The sequence below is a fragment of the Geospiza fortis genome, unplaced genomic scaffold, assembly GCF_000277835.1.
Source record: "Geospiza fortis unplaced genomic scaffold, GeoFor_1.0 scaffold138, whole genome shotgun sequence".
Taxonomy (NCBI): Eukaryota; Metazoa; Chordata; class Aves; order Passeriformes; family Thraupidae; genus Geospiza; species Geospiza fortis.
In genome coordinates, this window is record NW_005054307.1 from 10,712,641 (window position 1) to 10,740,394 (window position 27,754).

Here is a 27,754-nt window from a genome sequence, read left to right on the forward strand (position 1 = left end):
CAGGGATCTCAAGGAGACCAGAGGAATGACCATTCGGTCCCTGAGCGCAGCGGTTCCCACACTGAGGAGGAAGCACGGGTCGAGCCCATCAAGAAATCCCAGCACCGCTCCTCCTCCAGCCAGCACCACAACCATCGCAGTGGTGGCAGAGGCCTTCACAGGCAGGAAACTTTTGACTCAGAAACACAAGACAGCAGAGATTCAGCTTACGTAGAGCCAAAGGAGGACTACTCACATGAGCACGGTGACCACTATGATTCTCACAGGGATCATAATCACAGAGACGAGTCCCATGGGATCAGTGAACACAGACACAGAGAGTCCCGGCACCGCTCAAAGGAGAGGGACCGCGAGCAGGACCACAACGAATGCAACAAACAGCGCAGTCGCCATAAATCAAGGGACCAATATTGTGACAAGGATGGGGAAGTGATATCGAAAAAACGTAACGATGCAGGAGAGTGGAACAGGGATGTTTACATCCGTCAGTAACTTTTGCCTCTGGCAGTCTTGTGTTTCTTTGAAGTCTTGTAACAATGCCCCTTGAAAATATCTTGGGTTCTTCTTTGCAGAACATATGGTATCCTTCTGTATGCTGATTTGTATTGCTGTTGCTTGCATAGCAATAGCATGAAATAGAATATTCATATACTTATTTTTTTGGTTAGTGCTATATGAATTAGTGTAGTACAACTGAAGAGTTCCTGATGTTGTACTATGACATTTTTCAAGCTGTTTTTGGTAGCTGCCACTTGAACAATATCTGTTGCCATCAAGGTGTTGTTAGTGTTTTTTAAAAAAAAGGTACATTCGATGTTTAATAACTTCCCATGTATTCAGCAAGCCAGGATCAGCACATAAAAAAAAATCTGAAACTTTTTGTCTGCTCTGATTTTTAATTTGTATGCACTTGATTTGCATATTGATTTAAGCACCACTCTGTTGCTTGTACCTCTGGTGGTCTCCGTATGAAGACAGAATTCAGTCTTGCCTTACACACAGGGGATCATGGAGTCAAAATCTATTTTCTATGTATTGGTACTGTGTACTGTATATACAGTTTATAAATGTTATTTCTGCAGACACCTTCTTACTATATAAGTTTGATCACACTGTTTTAGAGTCCTAATGCCAAGTCAGCAGATTTGCTTTTGAATTACTGGCAACTGGAACTAGCCTCACTTGGGAAATCTGTAACAGTGTTCAATCTAAATACTTTTTCTTCTGTAGCAGAAAGCTTATACTTATTGTAAATATGGATGAGTGCTTGAGATAAAGGGTGTAACTCTTATACCTTACGCTGTCCTTGCAAACCAAATTTTGCATTTTAAAGTTACGGTAAAGATAATGAACTTACCACTATAAATTATTCTTCTCTGTTCAGGTCACAATATTGCAATGGGCACAGCTTAATTTTTGTTCTACTGTCAGCAAGCAGAACACACATGTTGGAGGTGTGTATGTGAGTGGGTGGGTGGTGGATTGATGTTTGTGTGCATGTGCACGTTAGGCAGCAAACTGTGAGAATCTACTGAAGAAAACAAAGGTTACTCAAAAGCCCAAAAAGTCTATTTCTACATTCTATCTCTTAATTTAAAAATCCAAATTACATTCAGGGAATATGAGGGAATTTACTGACCCAGGTAATTGGGAAAGCATAAATCTGCTGGCTCTTTGTTGAGATTCAGGAGAGTAAAAACAGGCAAATGTTACTGTGAGTTTCACTGGAAATGTAAAGTCTTTGTGTTTTAGAGTATTTGTTTTAGTAAGAAAAGTTTACACAGCTTGTGGAGAGTTATTTTGTTGGAAAATAAATTTTTGTAGCTTCTCCACTTTTTCTACACTTGCCAATTTTCTGCATTCCCACTCTGCAGTCAGCTCACTGCTTTTCCTTCACCAAAGCTGTTGTGCTGCTGATGAGAGCATAGAAAAATGACTGTGACTCTGTTAGGAGCTTTTTAGAGAAAATGCATTGAAATGGAAGGGAATTGAACACAGTTTGTTTTGCACTGAACACCTGTTGCACTGGTAAGTGGGGGGAAATTCTCTATTATTTTTGACTCCAGGTTCCATACCCTTGCCTAGTGTAAAAGCTGTTCTGCATCACATGTAGTCTTTGTAGTACTTGTATTAATGAAATACTTTTTGTATTTCCCTGTAAATAGCACATTATATAAAGAATGTAGTGTGATAATAATTAGTTTAGCTGGAAGTTCTTTTTATTTATTATTTCAATTCTAGGAATATCAGCATTGCCTGATTTTGAATATCATTTTAGTGAAATGGATAAGATATATGACAGGCACATGCTTTCTCCAGTTTCTTAGCCCAGCATCCAAGAAACTCGCTTCAACATTCTCTGCCCTTCCTCTCCTACCCATCTCCCTGGTGCTTTATAAGCATTTTTACAACAAGCTAAGAGTGGGAAATTCTGCTGTCAGTTATCGGCCATTCCTCCCAGTACTGCTGACTGTTGTGGTTATTTAAGGGTAGGTTTTGGCTCAAAGCATGAACTGTGGGGAACACAAGAAAAAAGATTATTTTTCTAGAAATAAAATTCTCATCATTTTCTAAACATCACTAAATGGCTTTGTAGAGAAAGGAAGAATAGGTAAGTAGATCTGTCGTATTACTAAATGGATATAGAAGAGTACATAAACTGGTTTTTGATACAAGAGAATTTTCAGGGTACCTGTAAAAATGACATTAAAAGACTGTTGTTTGAATCATACCAGATCACATGTAAGTGAGAAGAAAATTATATTGTCTTGCTCTGTATAGCCTGGCTTTAGCTAATTTACCAGCTGCAGTAAATGGTGTTGCTCCCTGCAACTCATGACAACTATGTCATCTAAGAAGTTATTCCACTTCATTACCGTGAATATTTTGTTCTTTTTTTTTGTTGGGTTTTTGGTTGGGTGTGGGTTTTTTTTGCTTTGTTCATTTTTTAAATTTTGCTCCAGAGAGTGTTTATTTTTCAGCTTTCTTAAAGTATTTTCTAAGGAATGTTTGGCAGAATTTCAAAGCACTGAGTAGTATATGAAAACTATGGCATAGGCAGTTTGTGTATAGACAAATAAATGAGAAAATAAAGAGCATAGTCCTAGTATTTAAGTATGGCCTATATATTGATTCATGGAGTATAAACATTAAAAAAAAAGACAAATCCAAATCCAACTGGTTCATACAATTGTGTTTTATATAGTGCTGCTATTTATGTATAGACAACATACTACCAAACGTGTATTTCTTAGGCAGACTCACTGAATAGGTTTTATTAGCTGAGATACTTTTTTCAGTTTCTGTTTTAAGAGTGGCAAATCATTTGTAATGTGAGCTTGTACTACATATATTGCACAATACCACCTGCCTGCTGAGCACTACTTTGAAAAGCACTTTAACAGAGTTATGTCAATAAGAAGCTTTAAAAATACTCCAAGTGGAGGACATATCAAAGATTTTTGTGATGAAATGTCTTTGCAGAGTTTTGCCATTAGAAAGTTTAATATTGGTTGCATTAGGATACGAATGAGTTCACACTTCTGTATCTGGTTTCAGGGGTTTTGACTCTGAGAAATGGTAGAGGTCCCAGTGAGCTCCAGAATCTTATGGATGTGTGGTACAAAACAACCTGTAAAATTTCCATTCAGATGAACTAAAAAGATAATAAAACCAGTGAAACAGAAGGAAAGAGAGGAAGATAAAGTAATTGAGTGATATGTAAGTCTGGGCAGCTCAACTCTGTATTTTTCTAAAGAATTTCAGTATGGGAAAGAATGGGATGCATTTCAAGATCTGCATGTATATGTTAGATGTTAACCTTATTTTTATGTGTTTTTTCAAATGACTATATGTCAGTGCTGAGTAGCCTTAGTCTATCCTTTACCAGTTGTCTAGTGTCACACAGATGTCATGGAAGAAAGAATTCTCTTCCAGAGGACTGGAAGGAGATGACAGTAAAAGTCTCCAGACCTGCTAAGGGGCAGGACAGTGGGGAGGAATAAGTAAACAGTGCACAAAGGCAGCATCAGTACAAGTTATATGCTGAAAACACTATTTTTACTAAATTGAGCTATAAATTACTGCCTAGAATTTAAAGAATTCTTCTAGAATGCTTATGAATTCATATTCTGTATCTGGCATCAAGAGTTCAGAATTTGAAGAGAGATCCATAGTTTTTGCTTCTCAAGGAATTAAATTAAATACATAGTATCTTGTAAGGCTCTGGACCTATTTAACAAAGATCAATTTTAAAGCCACAGAGTTTCAGAGGAGCACCTCTTTTCACAGAAATCTGTATACTCTTAACCTATAGCCCTTATTATTAATGGAGGATAAGGAAATGAAATTCCACTCACTGAGCAGTGAATAAAGGGAGAAGCCCATTTTTACTTCTCCCTGCATACCTGGTTACTCATCCTGTACACACAGCTCCTGCGCAGATCTAATACACTGCCCCTTAATACTTTGTCTTTTATGAATCTGTTAGCAATTACCATTTTTAAGCCCTGTTGGTTTGTAAAGTCATGCTCACATTCTGGGACACCTGCAAAGGTTTTAATGGGGTCCATTATCATTCCCTCAGCTGGAATGAAGTGAGTGGTCTGACTGCTTCTAATCAGTGGATGTTCAAAGGAAAAGAGCTGGTGTAAACCACCTCCTGTGTTTGTTAGTTACTAAAGCCTCTTCAAAAGGTATTTTGATTTGTGGTTACATTTGACCTCTGATTGCTTTAGAACATCAGGCTGAAAGCTGTTTTCCAAATGTTTTGACTTTCATTCTATTCCATCCATAAATATCAAGCACATTGCAAAAAACTTTATTACAAAGTCTAAACAGAGAAATTATTTTTCAGAGTGTAATATAACATTTCTGGTGTACATTTACTTATATTTATTACTTTATTGCAGATCTTTAACCAAAATCTTAGTTCTTCTATCATCTGTAAGATATGTGGATGCCATTTTTACTGTGAATGTTTTTAATCAAATGTTATTCAACCACTTTTATTGCTTGGCAATTTGTCTGTAATTTATTTCCCCACTTTTATATAACAAACTATTACATATGAGCTTACAGTAGTTTTATAGACAAGAAAGTTTCTTTTTATAACTTACCACCCTAGAAATGTATTCCTACGCAGCCCCAGAAAAGGTTTATATCAGCTATAATAGAAATTAAGCAGGTTCTTTTAACTCATCCATATTCTCATTTCTTCCTTTATTCTTGCCACTTTTATCTATCATGCATACCTACTCTGCAATGAATTCTAGCAGTACAAAATTGGATTTTCTCATAGATTTCTTATTCATGAACAATCAAACATAAAAACAAGGTTCTTTATATTTTAAACTACCCACTCTAAAGTCATTTCTTGATCACCCTCACTCGCCCATTCCTTAAAAAGCATATGAGATCCAAAAAACTGGTGCATTCCATGACACTGAAACAAGAAAAAGCTGTATTATAATTTCATAATATATGAGGCTGCCTATTTTAGTATCTTTCTACTGACCAAGATAGATATTTAGATGTGGCACTATTACTAATCATTATTTCTGCAAATAGAGAAAACTACTTTTCAGACTTTCTTAAAGACAGGATCTGATTGCATGCCTAATCTATCTATTTGGTAGGTTTAATCTTTCATTATAATGAAAATAACTTTTTTAATTTAATACATAAATATATATAAATATATATAAAAATATATTCTATTGTGCTTCAGCATCAACTGGTGAAGCACAATGATTCAGTGTGTACAGATTATCAGGAAAGTAATCATATGATACGTTTAAAACATATATACACCATCCATCAGAACTGTCAATGAGAAAGTATTCCTACCACTTCTGAAATCACAGTAAGATTGGAATAGAAAAAAAAAGGGCATCCATCCAACTTTAGTCATCTAACTTAGCCACACCTGTAGTGAGAGAAAGGATGCTGGCTCCTTCAAGGGCTGGTGCATCTTAATTGAGTTTCTGTTCTGACCTGCCTGACAAAGTCACTCCCCCATTCCCAACAGGGACAGGGCCCTTGGGAAACAGCTCAGGCCAATCCCTTCACTATGCTGAGTGTCATCTAAGGCTCCCAGTTGACTTTTGCAGAAACAACCCCAATAGCTAAAGTTCATATATCAGTAATTTCTTCAGGTGAAGTCTGCTCTGCAATTACACTGGAATTAACTAAAAGTTAGTTACATTTTCTTCCCACCCCCAAGAAACTTCTCCTATAATATCAAGTGAGGTCACTTCCTTAAAATGCCTATCATCCAAACCTAAAGGAAGTGGGAGATGTCTGAACAAATATTCCACTAAAAATTCAGCAATCTTAATTCTTTCAAATTCAGCATTGCACAAATCCTGCTACTGAAACTGGAGGTAAAGTTCCTTACTTTATATGAATACACAGACTTCAGTATATAGTTTATGTGTGCTGATTAATGTTTACAAAATTTCTATAATCTGCAAAAAAGAAAATGCTATTTTACTAACACTGAGTTAAAGATTTCAACACATTCCTACAATGAAAGATTCATCCCTTTTGTTCCCAGGTAATAATTTTCACCATATGTAGACTAGAAAGATTATAGTATGAACTTACATGACTCTAAATAGGATATCTTACCTACTACTGATGAAACAAAATTACTTTAAATTTTCTTTAGACATGGTGTGTTTAATGGCAAGGAATGACCAACAGAAGTAGAGAAGTAGTAGACAAGAATTCCATTTTCCTATCCTGCTTGGATAGACCTTACAGAGGATGCACTTGTCAACCTTGGCAGGTCAGAAGAAACGTTTTTATTCAAGAGCAGTAGAAAACATACAGTATCAAAACATTTATGGAAAATATAAGTAAACAGCCAGACTACCGAAAAAGAGAATTGTATAGATGGTTTTGATTGCGAGCAAATACAAAATGCACTTCTTACAGTAGAAAGACAAATGATAAAAGAACTATTGCTCTTTTTAATCCAACCAAATAATTATGTGTGAAAAGACAGACTTTTTCAGATAATGCTTTTTAAAACTGGAAATTGACTGAGATGAAAACACCAAACACACACAGATGTCAATTTCTGTTTTTCCTTGTCCTTAGCTTTCCTTCTTTAGTGCTATTGTCAGTTCCAGCAGGACTGAGAATACTGTTCAAACTGGAACTGAAGCAGAATTTTCAAATACATCTAACATCTTTTAAGAAATTCAGATTATTTAAACTTTGAGCAATGTAGTAAGGCAGTTTTCACTAGCATGCTTCCCCAGTTTCAATTTTCATGATTTTAGCTGGTGATGCTTTCTAATCAATAAAGAGTTAATATCCTTAGTTGTTTGAAAGGTGATTTGCAACATTTCAGATGGTATTACGCATTGTTTTCTGTCTTTTGATATATTAATCATAACTGTAGCCCCTTCTGTTACAAATGTTTGATTTTAAAACTGTCACTTGTCAGCCAGTCCAATAGGCTATTTCAGAACCAATACAGTTTATGCATGGGAAGTTTGATGTTGAAACAATATTTATTTACATTCCCAGAGTGAGATGGTTTAATATATTCATGCTGCTATAAAAGACATGCTACAAAGCCTAATCGTATTTTGTGTATATACTATGTGTACAGAGACTCTTGCTTGTATTAAAATAAAAGAGAAATGAGGTTCTAAGTATCAATTTATAAAACAGTTCTTTGTAAAATGTTGCAGTGTTTTGAGAAGCACTATTTAAGGAAACTAACTACTGGTAAACCTCACAGAAATTACCCTTTCCAAAAATCATTTTAATAGTTCCCATCTATTTTTTTATGTTTGCATTTTGTAAAGTAGCTTACATCCCCTTCCTACGCTTGCCGCACCAGATAAGGGGAAACCAGAGCAGACAGCAGTATGAGTGAACATAATTGTCATTCAGGCACTGACCTGCTGTAAATACAAAAGCAGAGGGAGACTTCCAAATGATACTGCCCTTCCCCCAACCATAACTTTTCTGCTGCAACCTGTGGCTCTTTCCCATCAGAACAGCTGGCAGATTTTAGTGCTGCCATAGCAACCCTGCCGTCAGCCCGTTGGCTTGGTAACATTGCAGCAGGAAGAAAGGCACTTCATGTCTGAACTGTTCTTAGACTCACTGAGGTATTTTTTCAGGTTGCATTCCCAAATCCTTATTAACTGTTCGATTTAATAAATTTTGCAATGAAAAATCCTATACAGTCTTTATTTGCCAAAGAAATCAGGTCATCTTCTCTAGGACATTGCAAAGAATTAATATCCATTCCTCGCAATGTCACATCAGATGGATCAAATCTCTGGAGCAGCTTCAGCTGATCAAGTGATAGCCCAGCTCCCTTCATGCCTTCTCCTCCAATGTGAGGTTCCTGTTCAAGTAACAAAGAAAAGCAAATTACTGCATCTCTAAAGTTCTTAAATGCCCTAAATGTATTCTGCTGAGGATATGCAGAGCTACCAAACCATTAACTTGGACAAGCTATACTTGTATCCTTCACACCAGAAGATCCAGGAGTAATGTGGCTTCTTTCTTGCCTTCATCTGGCCAATATTATTCAAACATACATATAAGATTTATACAAGATATATACAAGTATTTTGAGGAGGTGGTGATGCCTGTCATCCACTTTACCTCTGTAGTTTAGAGCACTTTTTGAGGATGAGTGCACAGGACTAAAACAATTCCTCACTCCAAGGGCTGAAACATCCCAAGAAAGCTGTTACCACCAGACAGCCAGTCTAAAGGGTTTAGGTTGCCACTTCTAAATGATTCAGCACTTCTGTGTACTGACTTAACAGCTATGAGTTAAGTCAAAAACAGTGAGTCCTCAGCCCACTACCAGTATCATCAGTAACAGCAGTAGAACTTCAGAGACCGCTAGGTTGGAAAAGACCTTGGAAATCATCAAGTCCAACCTATGATCTAACACAATCTTGTCAACTGTACCATGGCACCAACTGCAATCCAGTCTTCCCTTAAACACCCACAGGGACTGTGACTCCACCACCTCCCTGGGCAGCCCATTCCAACACTCAATCACCCTTTCTGTGAAGAATTTTTTCCTGATATCCAACCTAAAATACTGGTATTCTTCACAGTAAAACTTCAACCAGAGCGACTAAAAGCTCCAGTCCAGAATATTTTACTGCCTGAAGAGGCATCATTTTCGAAGATGACGCAGCAGAAAAATATAACTTTTGAGTTTTCTTGTCATGTAATAAGACTAACAGGTAAATGGGACTACTGTTACATGTGCATGTCTATGAGGCAGAGAAAAAAAGACAGAATCAATTTCAAGAGATAACATTTGGCTTCAAAATCCTGGAGAGGAGAAGGACTTAAAATCCCAGCCTTCTTCTTAATATTTCTTGTGAATAGCCTTGACTGCTTCTTATTTAATACCCTAATTCCTGGAAAAAATTAATTCTTAGCTGGATTGTTCTTTCAATGTATTCAGCAAGGAGATGGAACAAAGTGTGCAAAAGCTGGCACTGCAATATCAAAAATAGATCTCCTTTGTCAATCTAGTCTAATGTAGTCCATAAAGCAGCCTACAGCAGAGTGTTTTTTCAGCCATCACACTTTGCTAACACATGAGCTCACCCAGTCAGCACATGATGCGAGTTAGCTGCTTCACCACGTACTGCATGCTGGAGAGCTGGGCAGCCAAGGGGCTGCACACTGATTCCCCCTTTCCCTCAGCAGGATTTCAGTGCTTTCCATTGAAAGGTAAAGGACAAACAGAGGTGTCTATTGCAAATTGAGAGAAAAGTAACATACAAGGGAGACAAGGGAGTCACTTGATGTAATAGAAGGAAAGAAAGGTAAAAGTTTAGGGAAAATAATATTCCACAGGTTCAAGTAACATGATTAAAGGCAGACCAGTGTCTTCCTCTACCTTTTAATTTCTCCTTCCAGTTAAGTTACTGCATTTAAGCTGATCTACAGTATCTCCTGTGTAAACTCCTAAGAGGAAGTCTGCACAAAGGAGCAGCTGCCATGTGGTAACTTCCACCTACAAGAACAACGCTTATGGCTCCATCTCCTGTTTTTTCCTTGCCCACATTACCCAGTGTGCTTCCAGGATCTACTGCCAAATTGAGAAACTGGGAAACAGTGGACTGGATAAAAAAGGAGGCATCTAATGAGGCTAAAGAATATGGGAAATAAATACATAATGGAACATGAGGTAAGTAGATTGTAGACTCCTGTTTCATGTTCATTGGAAAATATCACCTTAGTTTACACTGGTAGGGAATTGGTTATAAGGTATTATAAATTATATGTGGGTAAACAATTCAATGTCATCTTATTTAAAATATACATAAAAGATTATTTTTTACAGATATGGCATGTGTGTGTGAAAAACAGTGCTTTATTCAAGACTGATATTACTGGTGAGAGAAAGTTTATATAGCAAGAATTGATCTTCCATTTGAATTAATAAGGCTTGTGTTTTGCTCTGTCATTCTACCCAGGAGGATTTTTTATGCTGTTAGGTTAAATGTATAATCTCAGTTGAAATGTCTGGAACTGAAAAATTCTTAGTGAATGGATGGTGAGAATACAGACAGAAGAACACACCATAAAAAGCTTTGATGAAGAGCTTCAGTTCTGTTAAATCTTTACCAGCCACTGTATTAATTTCACATTGTACACCTATTGTATTTTTTTTTAAATTTCAGTTAAAGATTCATCTAAGCTTCTTAAGACTGGTACAAGTCGTCACAGAATGTGTAAGCAAAACAGGTATCAGAGTTAGACTTCTCCTCAAAGCCATGATGATAAACAACTACCACACCCAACTCCTCATCAAAGAGGAAGTGGGACACACGTGGTCCAATGATAAACCCCCCTGAAGTACTACAAGGTATCAGATATTTCTGAATTGTATGAACTGTAGCTAGTATACATAAAAACATTCCAGTATCTCCCTATATATGTCACCTCCTCCCAGACATCTTAATGGTAGGCACTGACTCCAAAAAAGACAAGGTGCATTCTTAGGACACTAAGCCTGAAATAATTTCTTTCCCTCATTCCTTTTAAATAAATCAAAAATAGGCCCCATTCATATAACATCCTCCTTCTTTGAAACAAAAATTTAGTTTCATTTATGTCCCATACATTATATGCAAATCTTCATGACTTCAGTGGCATTAATAAAAAAAACTTCACCTCTCCTGTGAATGTGCAAAAGAAAAAAATAAAATATTAAAGAAATTAAAGAAATTGCAAGAGAAATTTTAACCTTTCCAACCTATCTTTTGTCCCTGTTGTGTTTTAAAACAATACAGAGTGTGAAAATACTTAATGATGCCTAAATAAAGCTCAATTAAGCAAAAACCAGACTTTAAAAAAGCCTCAGAAATCCTTCTGTTATTTCTATCCACAGCAGTTAAAGCTGTCCAGGGTGAAAAAAAGATTTTTTGTTAGTAAATATACCACGTAACTTATTGTTCCAAAATGAGATCACTAGATTGTGCAAAGTATCCTGAAAATAGTATTACCTGTGGATGAAGCTGGAGGCATGGAAAAGTTTTCAGGGCCCAAGCAACTTGCTCCTCATTTTCAGAAAGTGTAATTGTACATGTACTATATACTAAAACACCTCCTGGCTTCAGCAACTCCACTGCCTGCAGGCAGAAATAAACAATATTTCAGCTTATTTTTAAATTTCAAACTTTCATATTAAGCAACATTAACTAATAACCCACGTACCTAGAATATTAAAACTGAACACTTAATTAAACTTAAACTGTTAAGATAATAATTTCTCTCAGGGAATACAGCAAAGGATAACATGGATTAGAAAGATTCTTCTTTCCAAATAGGCATTATAGCTCATGCAGTTTATTAATGTCATTGGGGTGATTCACCCTGTAAGATTTGTTATTTGTGCAGCTCTGCATAACCCAGACAGATTAGATCTGTTTTCACCACCTGCTGCCAACCATGGATACACAATACTTATGTCACTTACATTAGATGTCAACTGTTTCCATGTATTTGGCATGGAAGCTATATCCATGCTGCTTTTCAAGCTGTCATTCACTTTGAATATGTATCATTCAGATTTTGACAAGTTTCATCTTATCCTTCAGCATCAGCCCAAGCACACTCCTTAGCATGTTCCTAAGTCACCTGCTCTGTGACTTAGACTTTTGTAATTATTATAATGTAAAACGGATGAAACTGAGGGAATTAAAAAAACACACAGCTTTTGATTTATTATGGATTACACAGATCTTTACCATGCTCCAGTGAATTGGCTTCACCTAGCAACAGATCTGGTGGAGCTGAGAGGTTAACAGGACCCTAATACTTCCTGGCTGCTGAAAAAGTAGGGAAAATGAGGGACTGCTTTTTGGGTAAGTTTTATGCTGCAAAAGCATTTGTGCTGAATTCAGCTTATCTACTCAATGTTTAACACATACCACAGTGAAAAGCTTGCGCTGTAGTGGCTGGTATGAGGTCACTTCCTTTAAAGTTGAGGAATAAACCATGTTTGGTCTCTGTCCCATCCCACTACATGGAGCATCAAGAAGAATTCGATCAAATGACTCTGGTAAGAATGGAGGTCCTTCTGTAAAAAGCAGTTAGTAATGTAAAATGGGGCTGTGTCCTTCCTTGAGACTTCACTGTAGGTAAGGAGAAGCTGTTACTGCTTCCTTAACATAAAACATTTACGTGCTATAGACAGTGTCTGCAAAATTAGTCTCAGCTAGAGACAAGCCTCAGCACTGCTGGTGGTTGTTTTCATCTCCCAGAAAACCGAACAGTTTAAGTTCTGTGAGCTCAAAAATTATCCCACTAGGCAGTATTTTTTTTTAACTTAATTTAGTAACTTGAAAATAACATGTAAAAATAATCAAAAAAGTTGAAATATAATTGGTCAGAGATGCTGGATACAGAGTTGTACTTATAGGCTGTAAAGAACCACAGTCAGCTCAAAAGTGTGCAAAACTTTACTGAGACAAACCTGCAGTTAATCACTGAGACTGCCTTATAATGACTGGACTGTCTATAGAACTATTTCTTGTGATGTATGCATAGCTATATAAAATAAAGCACTTCATAATAACATGAACTACTGCAATTTCTCATGGCAGAACAATTCAGTAAAAAGGGATTGTGAAGAGAACAATTTCTGACTATTACCTGGATGACAATATGTATCTTCCATATGCAGAGCCTATCCTTTAATCTGTACCCCAATGGCTCAACAGCCCAGAAGTTTCTATCTCCTCAGTCCATGGAGACTGGCTCAGCATCACCACATACTACTGCTGCCAAACTTGTATTATCACACTACTGCTACCTAGCTTTTTCCTGACTCCAAAATTAGTCTATCTGGTTTATCTACCTCTGATCCATTACTAAAATGTTCAAAATATGTAATGTGTTACTTGCAGGAATGTACAGAAAAGCCCTCATTATCTCACAGTATTACAGCTTGCTCTTGTTAATCTCTGTAATTGCTACTTGCCACCTACAGTATTTGATGTTCATAAAAAGACTCTTAGGAAAGTACCTTTGTTCCTCCAAAGCAGGAATAACTGCAATGCATAGGGACAAAGAAGGCAAATTATGTAATCTGATTCCTACTTAGGCTAACCAGTGACTGAGATAAAACAGACTGAGAAAGAACAGCATACTTTGCACAACAAACTAAAAATAATCAAGGCAGCAGATACCATTTAAATCATTCCATCATGGGAACAGAACCAATATCATAACTGCATCACTTCAAAAAAGCAAATGAAATTACTTAAAATAATACACTGTGCTTGTATATAACTTTCCCTTGAACAGCTGAACAAACATCAATGAACTAGACCTTGCAGCACTCCTGGGAGTTAGGTATTAATAAACCCATTTTACTGATGAGGATTATGAGGCAGAAAAGTGAGCAAGTCTGCAAAAATAATTTTTTTCTCAGACTAGCTCATAAACTTCCCAGTATGGGGTTAAATGTGATCATGAAAGAAGCTTTAAGGCTTCTTCAGTCTTTGATATTATCTGGGAAAGAAATGCATTTCCTTTGAGAATATTAGGTTGTGACAAGGACAGATAATTTGACTTTCTATTTGCTTCACAGAGAAGCTGATAATCACAAAAGAGTAGAAAATAAAAGTGCACTACCAGTGCTGAAGCAACTTTGGTATCTGCCTAGATTTCAAAGACTTGTAAACTTGTGACAGCTTTAATACTGTTTTTGCAAAACATTACTATTTTCTTCCAAAATCTACTGCTACTCAAATTGTTTCTTTTACCTTGTTTATCCTCTCTCTTCTCTACTGAAAGGGCCTTTGTTCCATCATAGCAAAAGGCCTTAATGCAATTCAACTGTAGCAATCCAGCATTCTGCTTGATTTTCTTGATCTTGTTAGCTATCTTGTCCATGGCTATAACTTCACCCTGAAAAAAATCCCGAAGTTTTCATCAAAAGCATAGGGATTAAATGGATGTTTCTGATTTCCTTTCCCTAATCCTGGGAAGTGTAATAAAAAAAGCATAGTCTTCCCTACAGAACTATTGCATTCTTAAATCCACACTCCTGCAGTCCTTGTCCCCACATGTTTTCCATAATAGCCACATTAGTCTGAGGCCATGCACATTCTGACTGCTTGGCATTGTCACTCTAAGGGATGCTGTAATATCTGACTTCTGGCAAGTGGTTTTGTTGTTTCTTTCTTTTTGTTTGTTTTGAACTGCTGAACTGGGCACTAAGATAAAAATTTAATCATTTGAATGAGGGTAGAAGCCTCAAATACATGGTAAAATAGGTCAACAGGTTTTAAATTTGTATGGAAAGAGAAGGAAATATGATTACACTACAGCTCAGAGCTGAGGAAACTGGGCCCACAGCCATGTCTCTGACTTGGTCAAACTCATAACACATTGGAATACTTGCAGTAATTGTCACTCAAGTTACTTTGGGAAATAGTGTAAATACTAGAATAAATTTAGAGGTGAGGGAAGAGGAATCATAATTACACAAGTCCTATTATGTAAAAATAAGATTTCTTTTTTCCTCCCCCAAAATAAATCAAAACAGACACACAGCACTACCTGCTACATGAAATCTGTGAACACAAAGGGAAGTAAAAAGTAGCATCAGTAAAATCCAGAACAGAACAACTCAACAACCAAAAACTTGTACTAGACTTGCTACAGCAAAGAGAAAACAACAATTTTTTTCTATTTGGTGATGGCTCTCTAGAGGCTTATAGAAGGGTAAAACTACTAAGTTTAAGAAGTAAAAAAAAGTCAGTAAAGATAAGCTGTTATCTGTGTGTCATGTTAGGCAATATGCAGATCTAGGACTGAGAGGTAAGAATGGATTTTGGTTGTGTCAGTGGTGTCCAGTGTTCAGCTGCTGTGAGCCAAAGCACCTCCATCCCCTAGCACCATCCAATCTATTGCACATTACTCTAGGACCTGACTGGGCTTCAAAGTTTCATCTGTTGCAAGAACAGTGGATTTGGTGCACATCTCTGCATACTGCAGGGATAAAGAGATAATAGAGTCATAGAATGGTTTGGGTTGGAAGGGATCTTGAAGACCATCTAGTTCAACCCACCTACCATGGGCAGAGACACCTTCCACTAGACCAGGCTGCTCAGAGCCTCATCCAAGCTGGCCTTGAACACTTCCAGGGATGGGCTATTCACAGCTTCTCTGTTCTTTTCTCCAGAGAAAAGAACAAGCTGCAAGACAACTCTTCTCCATTTGGGCCATGCCAGCCACTGCCAGAACAACTACTTATAATACATCTGAAAAAACAGTGGTCTAGACTAGGATGCAGATAATAATAAATTCTCAAGCTTTAAGTATTCCTGATTCTTATTTAAGAGCTTAACATTACAGAGTAATCTTACATCTTGGTTATATAATTTAAAAACATTATAGTAAGGTCAAAATTATATCACAAAAAAGTAAGAGTGATTTAAATATTCTGAAATGTTAATGGTTTAATATGTTGTCTGTGAAAAATTAGAATGGAAAATCTGTCAATGGAATTTAAAATCCCCATTCTTAAAAAATAAATGTTTTTTTCCATACCTTTATCTTCCATATCTTAAATTAAAATTATATACTCAGAAAATTAAAATCAAGTGAGACAAATATTTAAAATCTGTATTCTTCATCTTTACCACATCAGCTGCAGGCAAGCACAATCAAAGCAGTTCTGCAAAGTTACACAAAATTTAGATACACAGATGGAAAAAAATATAGATGTAAATGAATTCATGACATAAATATATGATTTGCAGACTTTCTTTATTTATCACACTGAAATTCTCTACTGGAAGCTTTAAATATATATAATGTCTAATGACTGTCTAATGCATTATTAATGCCTTCCCATTGTTCCATACTGATGGAAAAAACATTTCCACAGACAAACCATCACAGAGCTGAATACAAGCCTTTTCTCAATACATTCATACCATTACATGCTGTGCCTTCACATTTATGCACAGGCACCTGTCAAAGTACTGCATAATGTAACCGCAAGACTTCTAAACAATCTGATATATTCTAATAACCTTATTTCAACAAAAAAAATAAAGTCTTACAAAATTTCAGAGGAAATCTTACATGCTTTTCCCATCTGCTCGAGAAGAGTAACCTGCATTTCTGTATTTCACTGTGCACATAACATTTCCACATATGCAAAGCTGTTATCCTGTATTTACATTCTTATTACATTCTCCTCTCCTTTGTCTCTGTCTACATATTTTTTGTTTCTTCTAATTTTTGTTGCTTTCTCATTAGATAGTTTTGGATTTTGTGACATTCTACCATAGAAGGACAAATTCAGAATAGAAATTCAGCCTAAAATCATACCTCTATGCAGAATTGATAATTTTTATTGAGAAAAATCCTAATAGGATTAGAAATTTTTAGTAAGTTTTTGTAGAGAGTTGTGTGTTTCTTTGCCACACAGCCGTAACCCCTGATTTTTATGCATCTCAGTTTCATGAATCCAGCATATTCTTGCATAACTCTGCTTTGCATGTAAAAAATTCTATGATTAAAAATAATTCAATAACATTTTAAAAAGCAAAATTAGATCTATTTCAGCTATCAATCTGTGGCAAATAAGATTTTAAAGCTGACGGTGAATACTTGATAAAGATTGTCTGTTGCCCATTTCAGTAACTGATGTGTAGCAAAATACATTCGTAAGTAAAATGTCAAAATATCAATTGTTTGCTGCTGTAAATTATCTGTGCATTCTAATAGTTAAGTGAAGAGAGCTATACAAATGAACAGCAGTCAGACTTTCTTCCTTAGAAAATGCCAAATTACTTCTCTTACCTGATCATGCATTAGTGCTGCAAGATGGGTTGTTTTTCCTCCAGGTGCAGCACACATATCCAAAATTTTCTCTCCTGGCTGAGGGTTTAAAATATGGCTCACAACCACAGAAGGTAAATTCTATAATAAAAACAAATATGGGAGAATTCAAACTTTATACCCTGCATCAACTCCTTTATTAAGGAATGGCAAATGCATTTAAAAATGTAATTCATTCAGCAGGGAAGATACCTGTGATATTGCTCTCAGTTCTTTGACAGAAAATGAACTGTTTGTATTATATATAACGGACAGTTTACGTAAGAAGTCTCCAGTGGCTCATTTTTTATTTAAAGCTATGTCTGAGTATCTGACAGAAGTTTAAGAGCTCATGACTGAGGAGACTACAGTCCTAAAAGTCCAGCTAAAATAAGCTGATAATGGCACAGAGCAGAGCAGCTCTGTTTATTACGAATACTTTATATTAACCTGTTTACTGGAATATTTACTGTATTAACATACTGGTGCAGCTAAAGAACAGTAAGATCAAAACACAGAAGTCTAAGTTTGCTGAATTAAAATAGCAAGAAGCTGAACTGTGCTATTAATTGTACAGGTGCACTGAAGAGAAATAATGTGCAATAATTGTGCACAGTACTGCACCTTAGACAATATGGAAATACTTTCTTCTCAGTTCAACACAAAGGTATAAAAGCCTTTTAAAGCTGTCTTTAGTACTTAAATAACAGCTTCAAATCAACCTAATATTTGGAGAATTTCCTGATTATCTACAGAATTATGTACCTTGAAAGGGGCTCAAATTGCAGGGTTCATAGGCAGATTCCAAAAACTAATAGCTCTATGCAGAGTATCTGTGCAAGAGGAATTTCTATGTTTTTAAGTGAATATCTCTTATGTTGCTTTGAAATCCCCTATCATAGCTCAGACACAGTATGATTAAACCACCTACATGTAGACACTGACTTAATTTTAAATGCTTTGTGTTCCTCAAATCCAAAGACTGAATTAGGTGCTACAATGAACAAGGAATGTAGAAACTATGAATGTGTGCTAAGAGAATATTAATTATTCTGTAAATAGTATAGACTTCTGATTTTGGAACAAACATACCTGTAAAAACAAATGACTAGGAAGCACATTGTCAAATGAAGGACTAAGGTAGACTGGCTCTATCATTCTTATGCCCAGCCCTCTGAAAAACATGAAAAAATTTCAAATACTCAGTTTTATATATTTTAACAGTAGTCAATTAAAATCATCATGCATACAAATAGCAACTTGAGACAACAATCTTACAAGAATGAAAGAACAACCAAGAAAAATACTTCTAGAAAAATTCTCTAGAATGACACCATCGAGTAAATCATGGCAAAAAATGCATTACATGATAAGTTGGAAGTATCTGTAAAATTGCATAAAGCAAATTTCTAGTTCTGTACACAGGATAAACCAAGATGTAATCCAAGCTTTGATACTGTAAAGAAATGCATTAAACCAGACCTAAATAACTTAACTTCAATCTATAACTGCTTTTGGCTAGCCATGTGTATTCACTAGGGCACTGGCATGTGATTTCCTAGTTAGATTTTCTCCATTTCCTAAATTCCTGAGATTTCAGTCAAATTACTACAGAAATCCTATATGAAAAACCTTGTAGGAACATTGATTTGTCTGCAAAGCTATGGTTTGAAATTAGAAGTCACCTAGAAGTTTTAAATATGGATGAAATTCTGATGCAGATATAATTGTTAAACCAATGTACCAGGAAATGGATAACAATAAAGAGAAAGCCATGAAAAAGTCTACAAACAAAAGATTACTGAAGAGACAGAGTATTACTTTGCCTATGTCCAATGAGAAGGAAGGATATGAGAAAGGAAACTTGCAGACACCAGATTTTAGTGTTACATAATGCTGTTCCATGTCACCAACTCAACAGCTACATCCTACCACTACTTTTACTATATTTAAGCTCTCATAAATCAGAAATTCTCTGGCAAGGTACTTTTTTTTTCACTAGAACTTTTGTAGTTTGTTCTCAGGAAGAAAAGTCTTGGTCATTAATTTGACATCCATAGTCTTTTACATGTGTTTTAGGTGACATGAGAGGAATAAACCATATCCTTCATCAACAAAATAGAAGAACAAGTACTCTTGAAATAGGTAACTACTTTGGCAAGTGTTAGTAACTTTTTTTGATCTTATGTTTTGTCCTTTGTCCCACCAAAAAAAAAAAAAATGCCCCTACAAATATTTTTAAAAGACGGAGAAATTGACATGGCTTCACTTCTGTTCCATCCAAAGGGGGAAACAGTACTACACAATTCACCAAAATGCAATTTTGCCAGAGTGGGGACATTTGTCAGTTCTGTTTGATACTACTGAACTGAATAAACATTAATTATTAAAAAACCCCCACTTATTTCCTCCTACCTTGCAAGTAAATTGGTATCTGAATCCCAATATGAAACTAGCAGCTTCCCAAAAAATACTGGAAATCCCAACATGCAAAGCCATTTTGTGACTTCACATAGGGTACAAATTAATTCAAAGTGTTTTCCCATTTTCTTCCTTCCCTTTGCAAATTTTTACATGTAGATTGCAATTACTATGGACTTACTTCAGTTGGCCACTTGAACTGAAGATTTCACTGCGGCTGAGTTCTGAAATTCCATTTCCAAGGAAAACTTTGACTCCATCGAATTCTTTGGCTCCTCTTTTGCATTTCCCTTCAATATCTGAATACACCGAAACCAGATCTCCGGCTTTCACAACTGCACAAAGAAAAATGGAAAGCTTGAAATCATTAAGACATTTAACAAAACAGTAGTGACCAAGTAACTTAGGATTTTCAGCAGACTATTTACTCCAACTCTTCTCTCATACCAAACTTCACACTTTTTAAATGTAATGAAAGAACATCAATTGATATAAAGCTTTAAAGTTTTACACAGTAAATGACAGCTGCTAGAAGACTGGAGGTACTGAGAGACACCAAGCTGCAAGTCAGGCACTGTGTCTTGTTTTCTAAGAGGCTACACAAACCTGCACTTTGTTTCTTTCATCAAGGCAAGGTCACCCATAAGTTTTAAGCACACCTTTTGGATCCAGTCCTCCATATGTGCTCCAAGCACACAAGTACACGAAACAACACTGCTCACCCTTACTGAACAAAGGCAGGAGTGCTAAATTTATCTAATGACCTCTCAAAAGCCACCTAGAACATAGCTATAGCTGCTTTTTCTCTAGCTACTTATTGCTTTGACACAAGTGATTATATATTCTTGTTCTGGTCTGGCTCTCTTCCCTTTAAGAGAACTGCTGTTCTCAATAATCCTCTTAGAGAGTTTTATATCTCCAATTAAAACCCACCAGATCAGACAAGTATGTAAATATACACCAAACTCAAGAAGTGTTATCCTACAGACTTATCAAGCTTTCTGAATTAGAAAAAAAAATAGAAAAGGGATGGTTTAAGTGATTTTACATAATAGTGAACAAGTGCTATGTGTTGACTGGCTGAAAAATATGCTTAAAAATAAAGGTCTCTTCTGATAGCAATAAAAAAAATTCCAAAACTGCACTTCTGAGGTGACTGACAGGCTGGAGGAACAAGAAGATATAACAAGACTAATGGCAGTTCAGCTTCCCAAGAGTTCTTGGAATTGTACTAGAGAATCCTTTTTCCTATTTTCAGGTTGCCTTCTGATTATGCCCAAATGCCCTGAAATTCTTAAATTGTAGTATTTGTTGGGTAGCCATTGAAAATATATATTTTTTACACTACTTATTTTTACACAGTGTGACACAAAACATTATGTCATTGCTCAGTATTAATGTCTGCTTAAACTTCACTAAACAAAAACCTGCAGCAATTTAACTCGTCCATCAAGCATATCTGTCAATGTTTTTTGCAGTACTCAAACATAAATGATTTTATTTCACTCTCTGCTAACAATCATCCTTTCAAAATACATTAGTCCTGCATAGGGCTCTTAAGTTTTCTGTAGATTATAGCATTCCATAAACATAAAGGTTAGAGTGTGATTAATTAAATTAAGCTCAGAGCCCCCTGATCATTAGTTTACCCTCATTTGGATTGCAAGTTCAGTGATTAAATATGTGTTCTTGCTGGACTATTTTTTTCCCTAGTTAGACCATCTGTGCTTAATACAGCTTTATTATATTTGGCATCAAGTGGGTAGTGTGCCCTTTTATTTTATTTTCTTATCTGCAATTCCCCTGAAGTGTTCCATAAGTTTTATACTATCTTTATTTTCTTCAAATTGATGTTACATGCATAATTACATGTGGCAATTATGATAAATCACTAGCTGACTCAAAGAAGGATTTGAATATTTATGGGGTTATGTAAATAAGCAGTTCCAACAACTGCTATGCCAGTATACTTATTTCATTATCAAGCCCTAGATTGCAAAACATTCCTGTTCAGTGAATTGGACTTAAGCACATGCTTAAAACTTCTTGAAGGTTTTTTCCTGAAAGGAAATGAAGTGACTTGATAAATGCTTTTCTGACTCATTTTGTTTAATAATAAGAATCAAGATGATCACTAGATCTCATCACAATAGACTAATAAGGTGAATCATCCAAAATTATACTGGTTTTACATAAAGTTAATTTGACATTTAAAGAACAAAAATAGGTTGCTGAACAAAAAGCATGCATATGTAGATTTTTTTTTATCCTGTCTCACAGGCATTGATGCATAATTTCCATGTCTTAAGAATCTGACATAAAAACTGACATAAATTTCTTCTCATCAATGAAAAAGAGATTTTTACTACATGCCTCTTATGTAAATGATCACCAATGGATTAGAAAAAAGAAAATCTGGGGTTTTTTGATTTGTAACTTAAAATCTGACAGAACCATGAAGGTAAGTGGCTTTATGACTGAGCAAAGAAATAAATCATCTGTATCTATTAAATAATCAAGATACACCTAGTCACCATCCAGATATGGTACCCTTTTTTTTTTAAGCAGCCAACTTTTGTAAGTTTATTCAATTTAACATCCACATTAAAAGTTACAGTATTCAGTAGTAAAAAACACTCTTAAGAAAACAAGTTTTACTTTGAAAATTATCTTTAAAAATACTTTGAAATGAAAAACAAGAAACTGAAATCCTTGAGAACTAATACTTCAGCTACGAATTATACGGAAAAAGGAATTTAAAACCAGCCATGCCAGTAAGAAATAATTACATATAAATTACTACAAGTAAAATGAAAAATAATAAAAATATTTTAAAAAAACCAAAAACCAGAAAAACTTTAAAAAGTCTCATTACCATAAACCACAACTGTAAGATTAATTTCAGCTGAGAACAGAAAACAATTTTGTGTCCCTATTCATTTATCTATTATTCAAGGGTAACACTTTTTCTGCCATCTTTACAACTTAGTTGGGTGTATTTAAAGAGCTCTTACATCTTGAGGTAGATACAATTCCAGGAACATAAACATGTGCTCCTCGGAGTACTGCATATCCACACTGGGCTCCAACTATGACTTCAGATGCATGTTTTTTTAAATCTCGCCTAGAAATACAAAACGCAGTTGAATAAAAAAGAAAAGTATACTGAAAAAAAATCCAAATACTCCTCAAGTAAACTCTAGTTCACAAATATGGATTTTGTCAGATATAATAGAGAAAAAGTTGTTAACTATCACGTATTACATTTAGAAATTTAAACAATTACATTTAAGTAAAATATTTTACTGTATTACAGTAAAATATTTATTTTACTTTTAGAGAAATCAAAGGAAAGAGTCAAGAAGAAAACCAATCCTCAAAACAATGCAGATTCTAGCACCTTCTGCCACTATTATGAACCTGACACAGGAATACAATTAAATTATACTGGGATTGAGAAATAGTCCTCTATTCCTTCCTATGCCAGATGATTGTAATGTGACTTTGTATTTAACAACTGCTGAGGAACTCTTGATTCCACTTGATTTCTTCCAGTGGAAGAAAACCCTGCCTGTACTTAGCCATAGTTCTATATTCCACTGAAAAGTTTGGCTCTTCTATCTGCCACCTACCAGGCTTTCCAGGGAGGATGCATACATGTCACTAAAACATTAGTCTTATAAATAGGGAGAGAACTCTATGTTTTCTTTCATTTTTTAAGACTAAAACTCTGGCCTGGTTAGTGTATGGACTGTCCACCAGGTCACAGTAAAATAGAAGTTGTGCCTCAGTTATAGTGAGTTAGTTATAACAACTGTTTAACAAGAAATCTGTAAGAAAATTGTGTTACACAACATTTTAAGGCTAAAGACTGAAAATTACAAACCTGGGTCCAATGACAGGAATTAGTAAAATGTCCCGAAGTTTAGGGTGCTCGAGAACTGGAACACATAGTCCTTTAAATTGCTGTTTCATTAAAAAAAATCATTAGTAAGCACTAGTAATAAATTTAATATTTAAATACTTTATTAAACTGAATACCGTTTTTCCATTCATAATTTCTAGGTGTAGAGCACAAAACACAAAAGTAGTGAAAACAGTTAAAAGCAGCTGGGAAATAGTGTGCAAGGGGGCATTATATATTAAAAGTATTGGTGCAAAAGACTAAACATTCCACAAATTCAGAAATAACAAGACCACAAAGAGATTGACTGAGAACTTACTTCAGGGAGTGGGAAAGTATTCTGACACTCTTAACCCTATCACTGGTTTTTGCTTTCTTCTGGAAGAAGGCTGAGTTGTTGTCAGAACACAGAACACACAGTGACACCACCTTAGAAGCTTGGGTGTATTCTGTGTTAACTCTTCGATGTTATTAGTTATAAGCCACTGTATAACTCTATTCATGTATTGCTTGTCTTACTTAATAGGCCAGCCTGGCAATAATTTTCATTTTTCTTGTCAGTCCAAGTTTGGGCACTGACAGCTGAGTTACAGATTTAGCTGAAAAGAAAATGCCATTTTATAGAAGTTCCAGGATTTAAACAGAATTATGTCTTCTCATCTGAGCCTTCTAGAATATAACCTTAAAGCGTGTAAAACCATAAATCAGTTTGCATGTAATAAATAAGTATTTTCTCTTAAAAAAGGAAACAATCCATGATCATACTTCTGTTCAAAAGTGTCATGCGGTTTCCTTTTCTACCATGTAATCACACTTTAAAATACAAGAAGTTTGTGAAAAGCTGGTCTTAAGTCAGTTTTTAGCAAAGCCTTCTGCCTTGAAACAAAATATAACCCTGCAATACCCATTTCCAGACTTCTACAATCAAACTAAAATTAGCAAAACTCATTACCATCCCAGCCAGCAGAACACTGTCAACTGCCTCTGCATCACAGAAATGTCTTGGCTCCTGTCATGCAAAAGCTCCCTGTACACCCACTAGCATTAATAATCTACTTAAAGAACCAGATCTTTTCAGAGAGAGTGAAGATCTAGGACACAATTTCAAAATATTACATTTCTTAAATATAATGGTTTACATATTATCAGATAAATAAATGTTTAATTAAGATAAGTAAAAAATAAAAAAATTATATAAGGATTAAAAACAGGTTTTAAAAAAGAAAATACAGTGGCTCCAGAGCTTCACCATGGCTCCAGTTTCCAAAACAAACCAATTTTTTCACTTTCCTAAACAGTTTCTCCAATGATATCTAGATCTACAGGCATTCTCCTTCAGTCTTAAACAAAAGTGTTCTAAGCATGCTGAAGACAGCACACTGAGCTTCCCTTTTTATCTGTCATCTTCTCTTACAGATTTATGATACCTATACATTATTTACCACAGCAGTACCTCAATCCTATCAAGAGTTTGGATCTGCCGTACAAAAAAGAGTTGGATGTCTTTGGATTTCCCTCTGTTATTGCCTTTCTTGGAGGGATGAGATGAGGGATACTGGTATACAATAAATTTTCATTTAATGTTTAATGCTGGCAGGAAATGAGTGTGATTGTATAATGTTAATGCCACAGGATGCACTGAGGTAAGTTATAGTTTCCAGTAATGAAAAGGTCTCATGTTCAGATGAAAGATGGAAGACCCTGCTATTCTGCTGTAACAAAGAAATTGCACAAACCTTCTGGATCTCTTCAAACAGCAATTTTTTCACATGTTTCACTGAGGCCAAGTGAGTATTTACTCTTACAGTTGTAAAAGCTGGTGGATGAGATAGATGACTTAAGAGAGATTGGTATTTTTTCTCTGCCTCCTGTGTACCTAAAGCAGCGATAAGCTGAAAGTGAAAGAAGAGATTTTATATTAAGAGATTCACACAGATGCCTCCTGCTCAACACAAAGGAATTCCACTGAATAAACATTCCATAGAAATTGAGGTGTGCAATAGTGACACATCTCTATGTCTGGAAGCCTAATTGCACTGGAAGCCTCATAAATTTCCTGAAAAATACTTACTGGAAAAACAGCTGTATCAGTAAAATCACTGCAGTTTGTAGCAAGTATCAAAGAAACTGCTAGAGAGCTCTCTGCTATTGTACACAGACCAGCCCTAAGGAAATGGAAAACTAAATTCAAATCTATGAATCACTAACTTTCATACTGATAAGCATGTACATTTAATTTTTTTTTTATCCTTGGCATTAGGAATTAATAAGATTGTCTGTAGTATTCTACACTGGGGTAAGGGAGTGTTTCTTGTCAATATTATGTGGTGAATATGTGCTTAATGATCTATGATCCACTCTTCAGTGGGATCCAAAACTGAATTCTATGATTTATACTCAATTTAATTTAAATATTTGTATGCAACTTTGAGTCAATGGGCATAAATACTACTTTTCTATTTTAAATATAGAAATATTTTATTTAAAAACCACTGTGTTTAATATGAAGACAATATTTTATTGTAAGGTATTAAAGTTACACAAAAATTTATTATTTTGTGATGGTTAGGGGTAACTATGTCACATACCTCATTATTTCTGAACACTTTGGTGAGATACTCTTCAACTTCATACTGGAAAACGATTTTAGGGAAAAAGGACATCTTCCTTTAGTTTTTAAAACCTGCTGTCAAGAAACTGAAATAAGCAAAGAATCTTCTTTGTGATTCTTATATTCTGTAGGTTTATAAATTTAGCATAAGACGTAGCCACAAACTAAGCTGTTGGTTCTGATTCTTCCTATTTTAACAATGCAATTTTATTGCACTCAAATTTCCAAATATTGGTCAGGATATGACTCTAACATTACTCTCAATTACAAAAATTCTACTGATCCTTAAAATAAATCTTCAAGCTATCTGGTGAAAAAAATACATCAATAAAAGGTACAGGAAATTTCAAGATGTAGCTTTAACTCCTTTTGAAAACTCCAGCTATAAAGTCTTATTGTAGCTCAGTCCTGATAAAGATTTTACTCTTTACCATTTTTCTCTGGAGGTAATAAAATACAGTTATCTTCCCAATGGTATCTGCCCACCCCTCAAAAATTTTGAAAAAGTATACACACTTCAGTCTGAAATGTGACTACCTAAAATTTTAAATTTGCTTACAACAGCTTAAATGGAAGGAAAGAGAGAACATCTCTTAAGGTTTATTCTATTCATAATAAGGAATTTTGACTATTGAAATACATTTTCATTGTACTAAATATACTCAGAGAAGAGAGATCAGAATGTTTGGTATTAATTTTATTGGAATAAGAGATTATTTGTCTCTTTTATCATACAAAACGCCTCAAGAATATTTTTTTATTTTTAATATTTCTGATTTAATTTAAATCTTTATGATAAAAGAATGAGACCTTATGTAGACTTTTGAGACCAGACAATGGCAAAGTTTCATGGGTAGGAATTTCAAAGCCTTATTCAGCAACATTAGCAGCTATTGAAAGAAAGAAACTGTAATTGAATTAACTTCTTTTTACAGTCTAACAAAATGCCAAGAACCTTCCCTGCTATTGCCATGAAAACTAATAGTGGTACAACAGTACTACAACCTAGCAGTCAATACAAATGAAATCACCGAAGCTCAGATTTAATGTTTCAGAAAGTGTGATATATCATGTGCCTGTTGTCCTAGAACACCTACATTACAGGAAAAAAAAAAAAAACAACCACAAAAAAGCCCCACAAAAAGATCCCCATATGGCCCACATTTCAAGAGGCTTTCCTTCAGAAGCGTAATAAAGTAGCCTTTAAAAAAATCCCACACATTCGAAATTTTTTAAAGAATTGGAATCCTGAAAATAATTAAGCAGATATATGAAAATTGGTAGAAATGTGGTGTTTATAAGCCCTGTGGGTGAGTTCAATATTTACATTATGAAGGCAATCTTGCAGGCTGGGGAACACAGCTGAGAAGGGACAGGACGGATGCTTTTCAGTTCAGATACAGCAGGGAGCCAGGCTGGTGAGGGAGACTGCCTAGCGCCCTGTCAAGTACAAGAGTCAGACT

General features: G+C 35.3%; 2 protein-coding genes across 10 annotated transcripts in view; one reads left to right on the forward strand and one right to left on the reverse strand.

Moving 5' to 3' along the window:
* CACNB2 (calcium voltage-gated channel auxiliary subunit beta 2) overlaps window positions 1-7,670 on the forward strand; it is a 110,589-nt gene extending 102,919 nt beyond the window's left edge. For 4 of the 6 annotated variants that reach the window (XM_031066780.1, XM_031066779.1, XM_031066781.1 and 1 more), the window contains exon 13: window positions 1-7,670. In XM_031066780.1, the coding sequence (XP_030922640.1) occupies window positions 1-492 (492 nt within the window). In that variant the 3' untranslated portion in view covers window positions 493-7,670. The other 2 variants (XM_005418606.3, XM_031066782.1) reach the window with 1 other exon arrangement.
* Window positions 6,787-27,754, reverse strand: part of NSUN6 (NOP2/Sun RNA methyltransferase 6) — a 21,368-nt gene continuing 400 nt past the window's right edge. Inside the window, exons 2-14 of one of the 4 annotated variants that reach the window (XM_031066785.1) lie at window positions 27,619-27,731; window positions 26,269-26,366; window positions 25,752-25,845; window positions 25,417-25,572; window positions 23,663-23,742; window positions 22,791-22,900; window positions 19,958-20,111; window positions 18,448-18,529; window positions 17,338-17,457; window positions 14,283-14,427; window positions 12,444-12,592; window positions 11,517-11,642; window positions 6,787-8,374 (exon numbers count right to left, since the gene is read on the reverse strand). In XM_031066785.1, coding sequence (XP_030922645.1) covers window positions 8,165-8,374; window positions 11,517-11,642; window positions 12,444-12,592; window positions 14,283-14,427; window positions 17,338-17,457; window positions 18,448-18,529; window positions 19,958-20,111; window positions 22,791-22,900; window positions 23,663-23,742; window positions 25,417-25,572; window positions 25,752-25,845; window positions 26,269-26,312 — 1,470 coding nt within the window. In that variant the 5' untranslated portion in view covers window positions 26,313-26,366; window positions 27,619-27,731 and the 3' untranslated portion in view covers window positions 6,787-8,164. The remainder of the gene's footprint in view (window positions 8,375-11,516; window positions 11,643-12,443; window positions 12,593-14,282; window positions 14,428-17,337; window positions 17,458-18,447; window positions 18,530-19,957; window positions 20,112-22,790; window positions 22,901-23,662; window positions 23,743-25,416; window positions 25,573-25,751; window positions 25,846-26,268; window positions 26,367-27,618; window positions 27,732-27,754) is intronic. The other 3 variants (XM_031066784.1, XM_031066786.1, XM_031066787.1) reach the window with 3 other exon arrangements.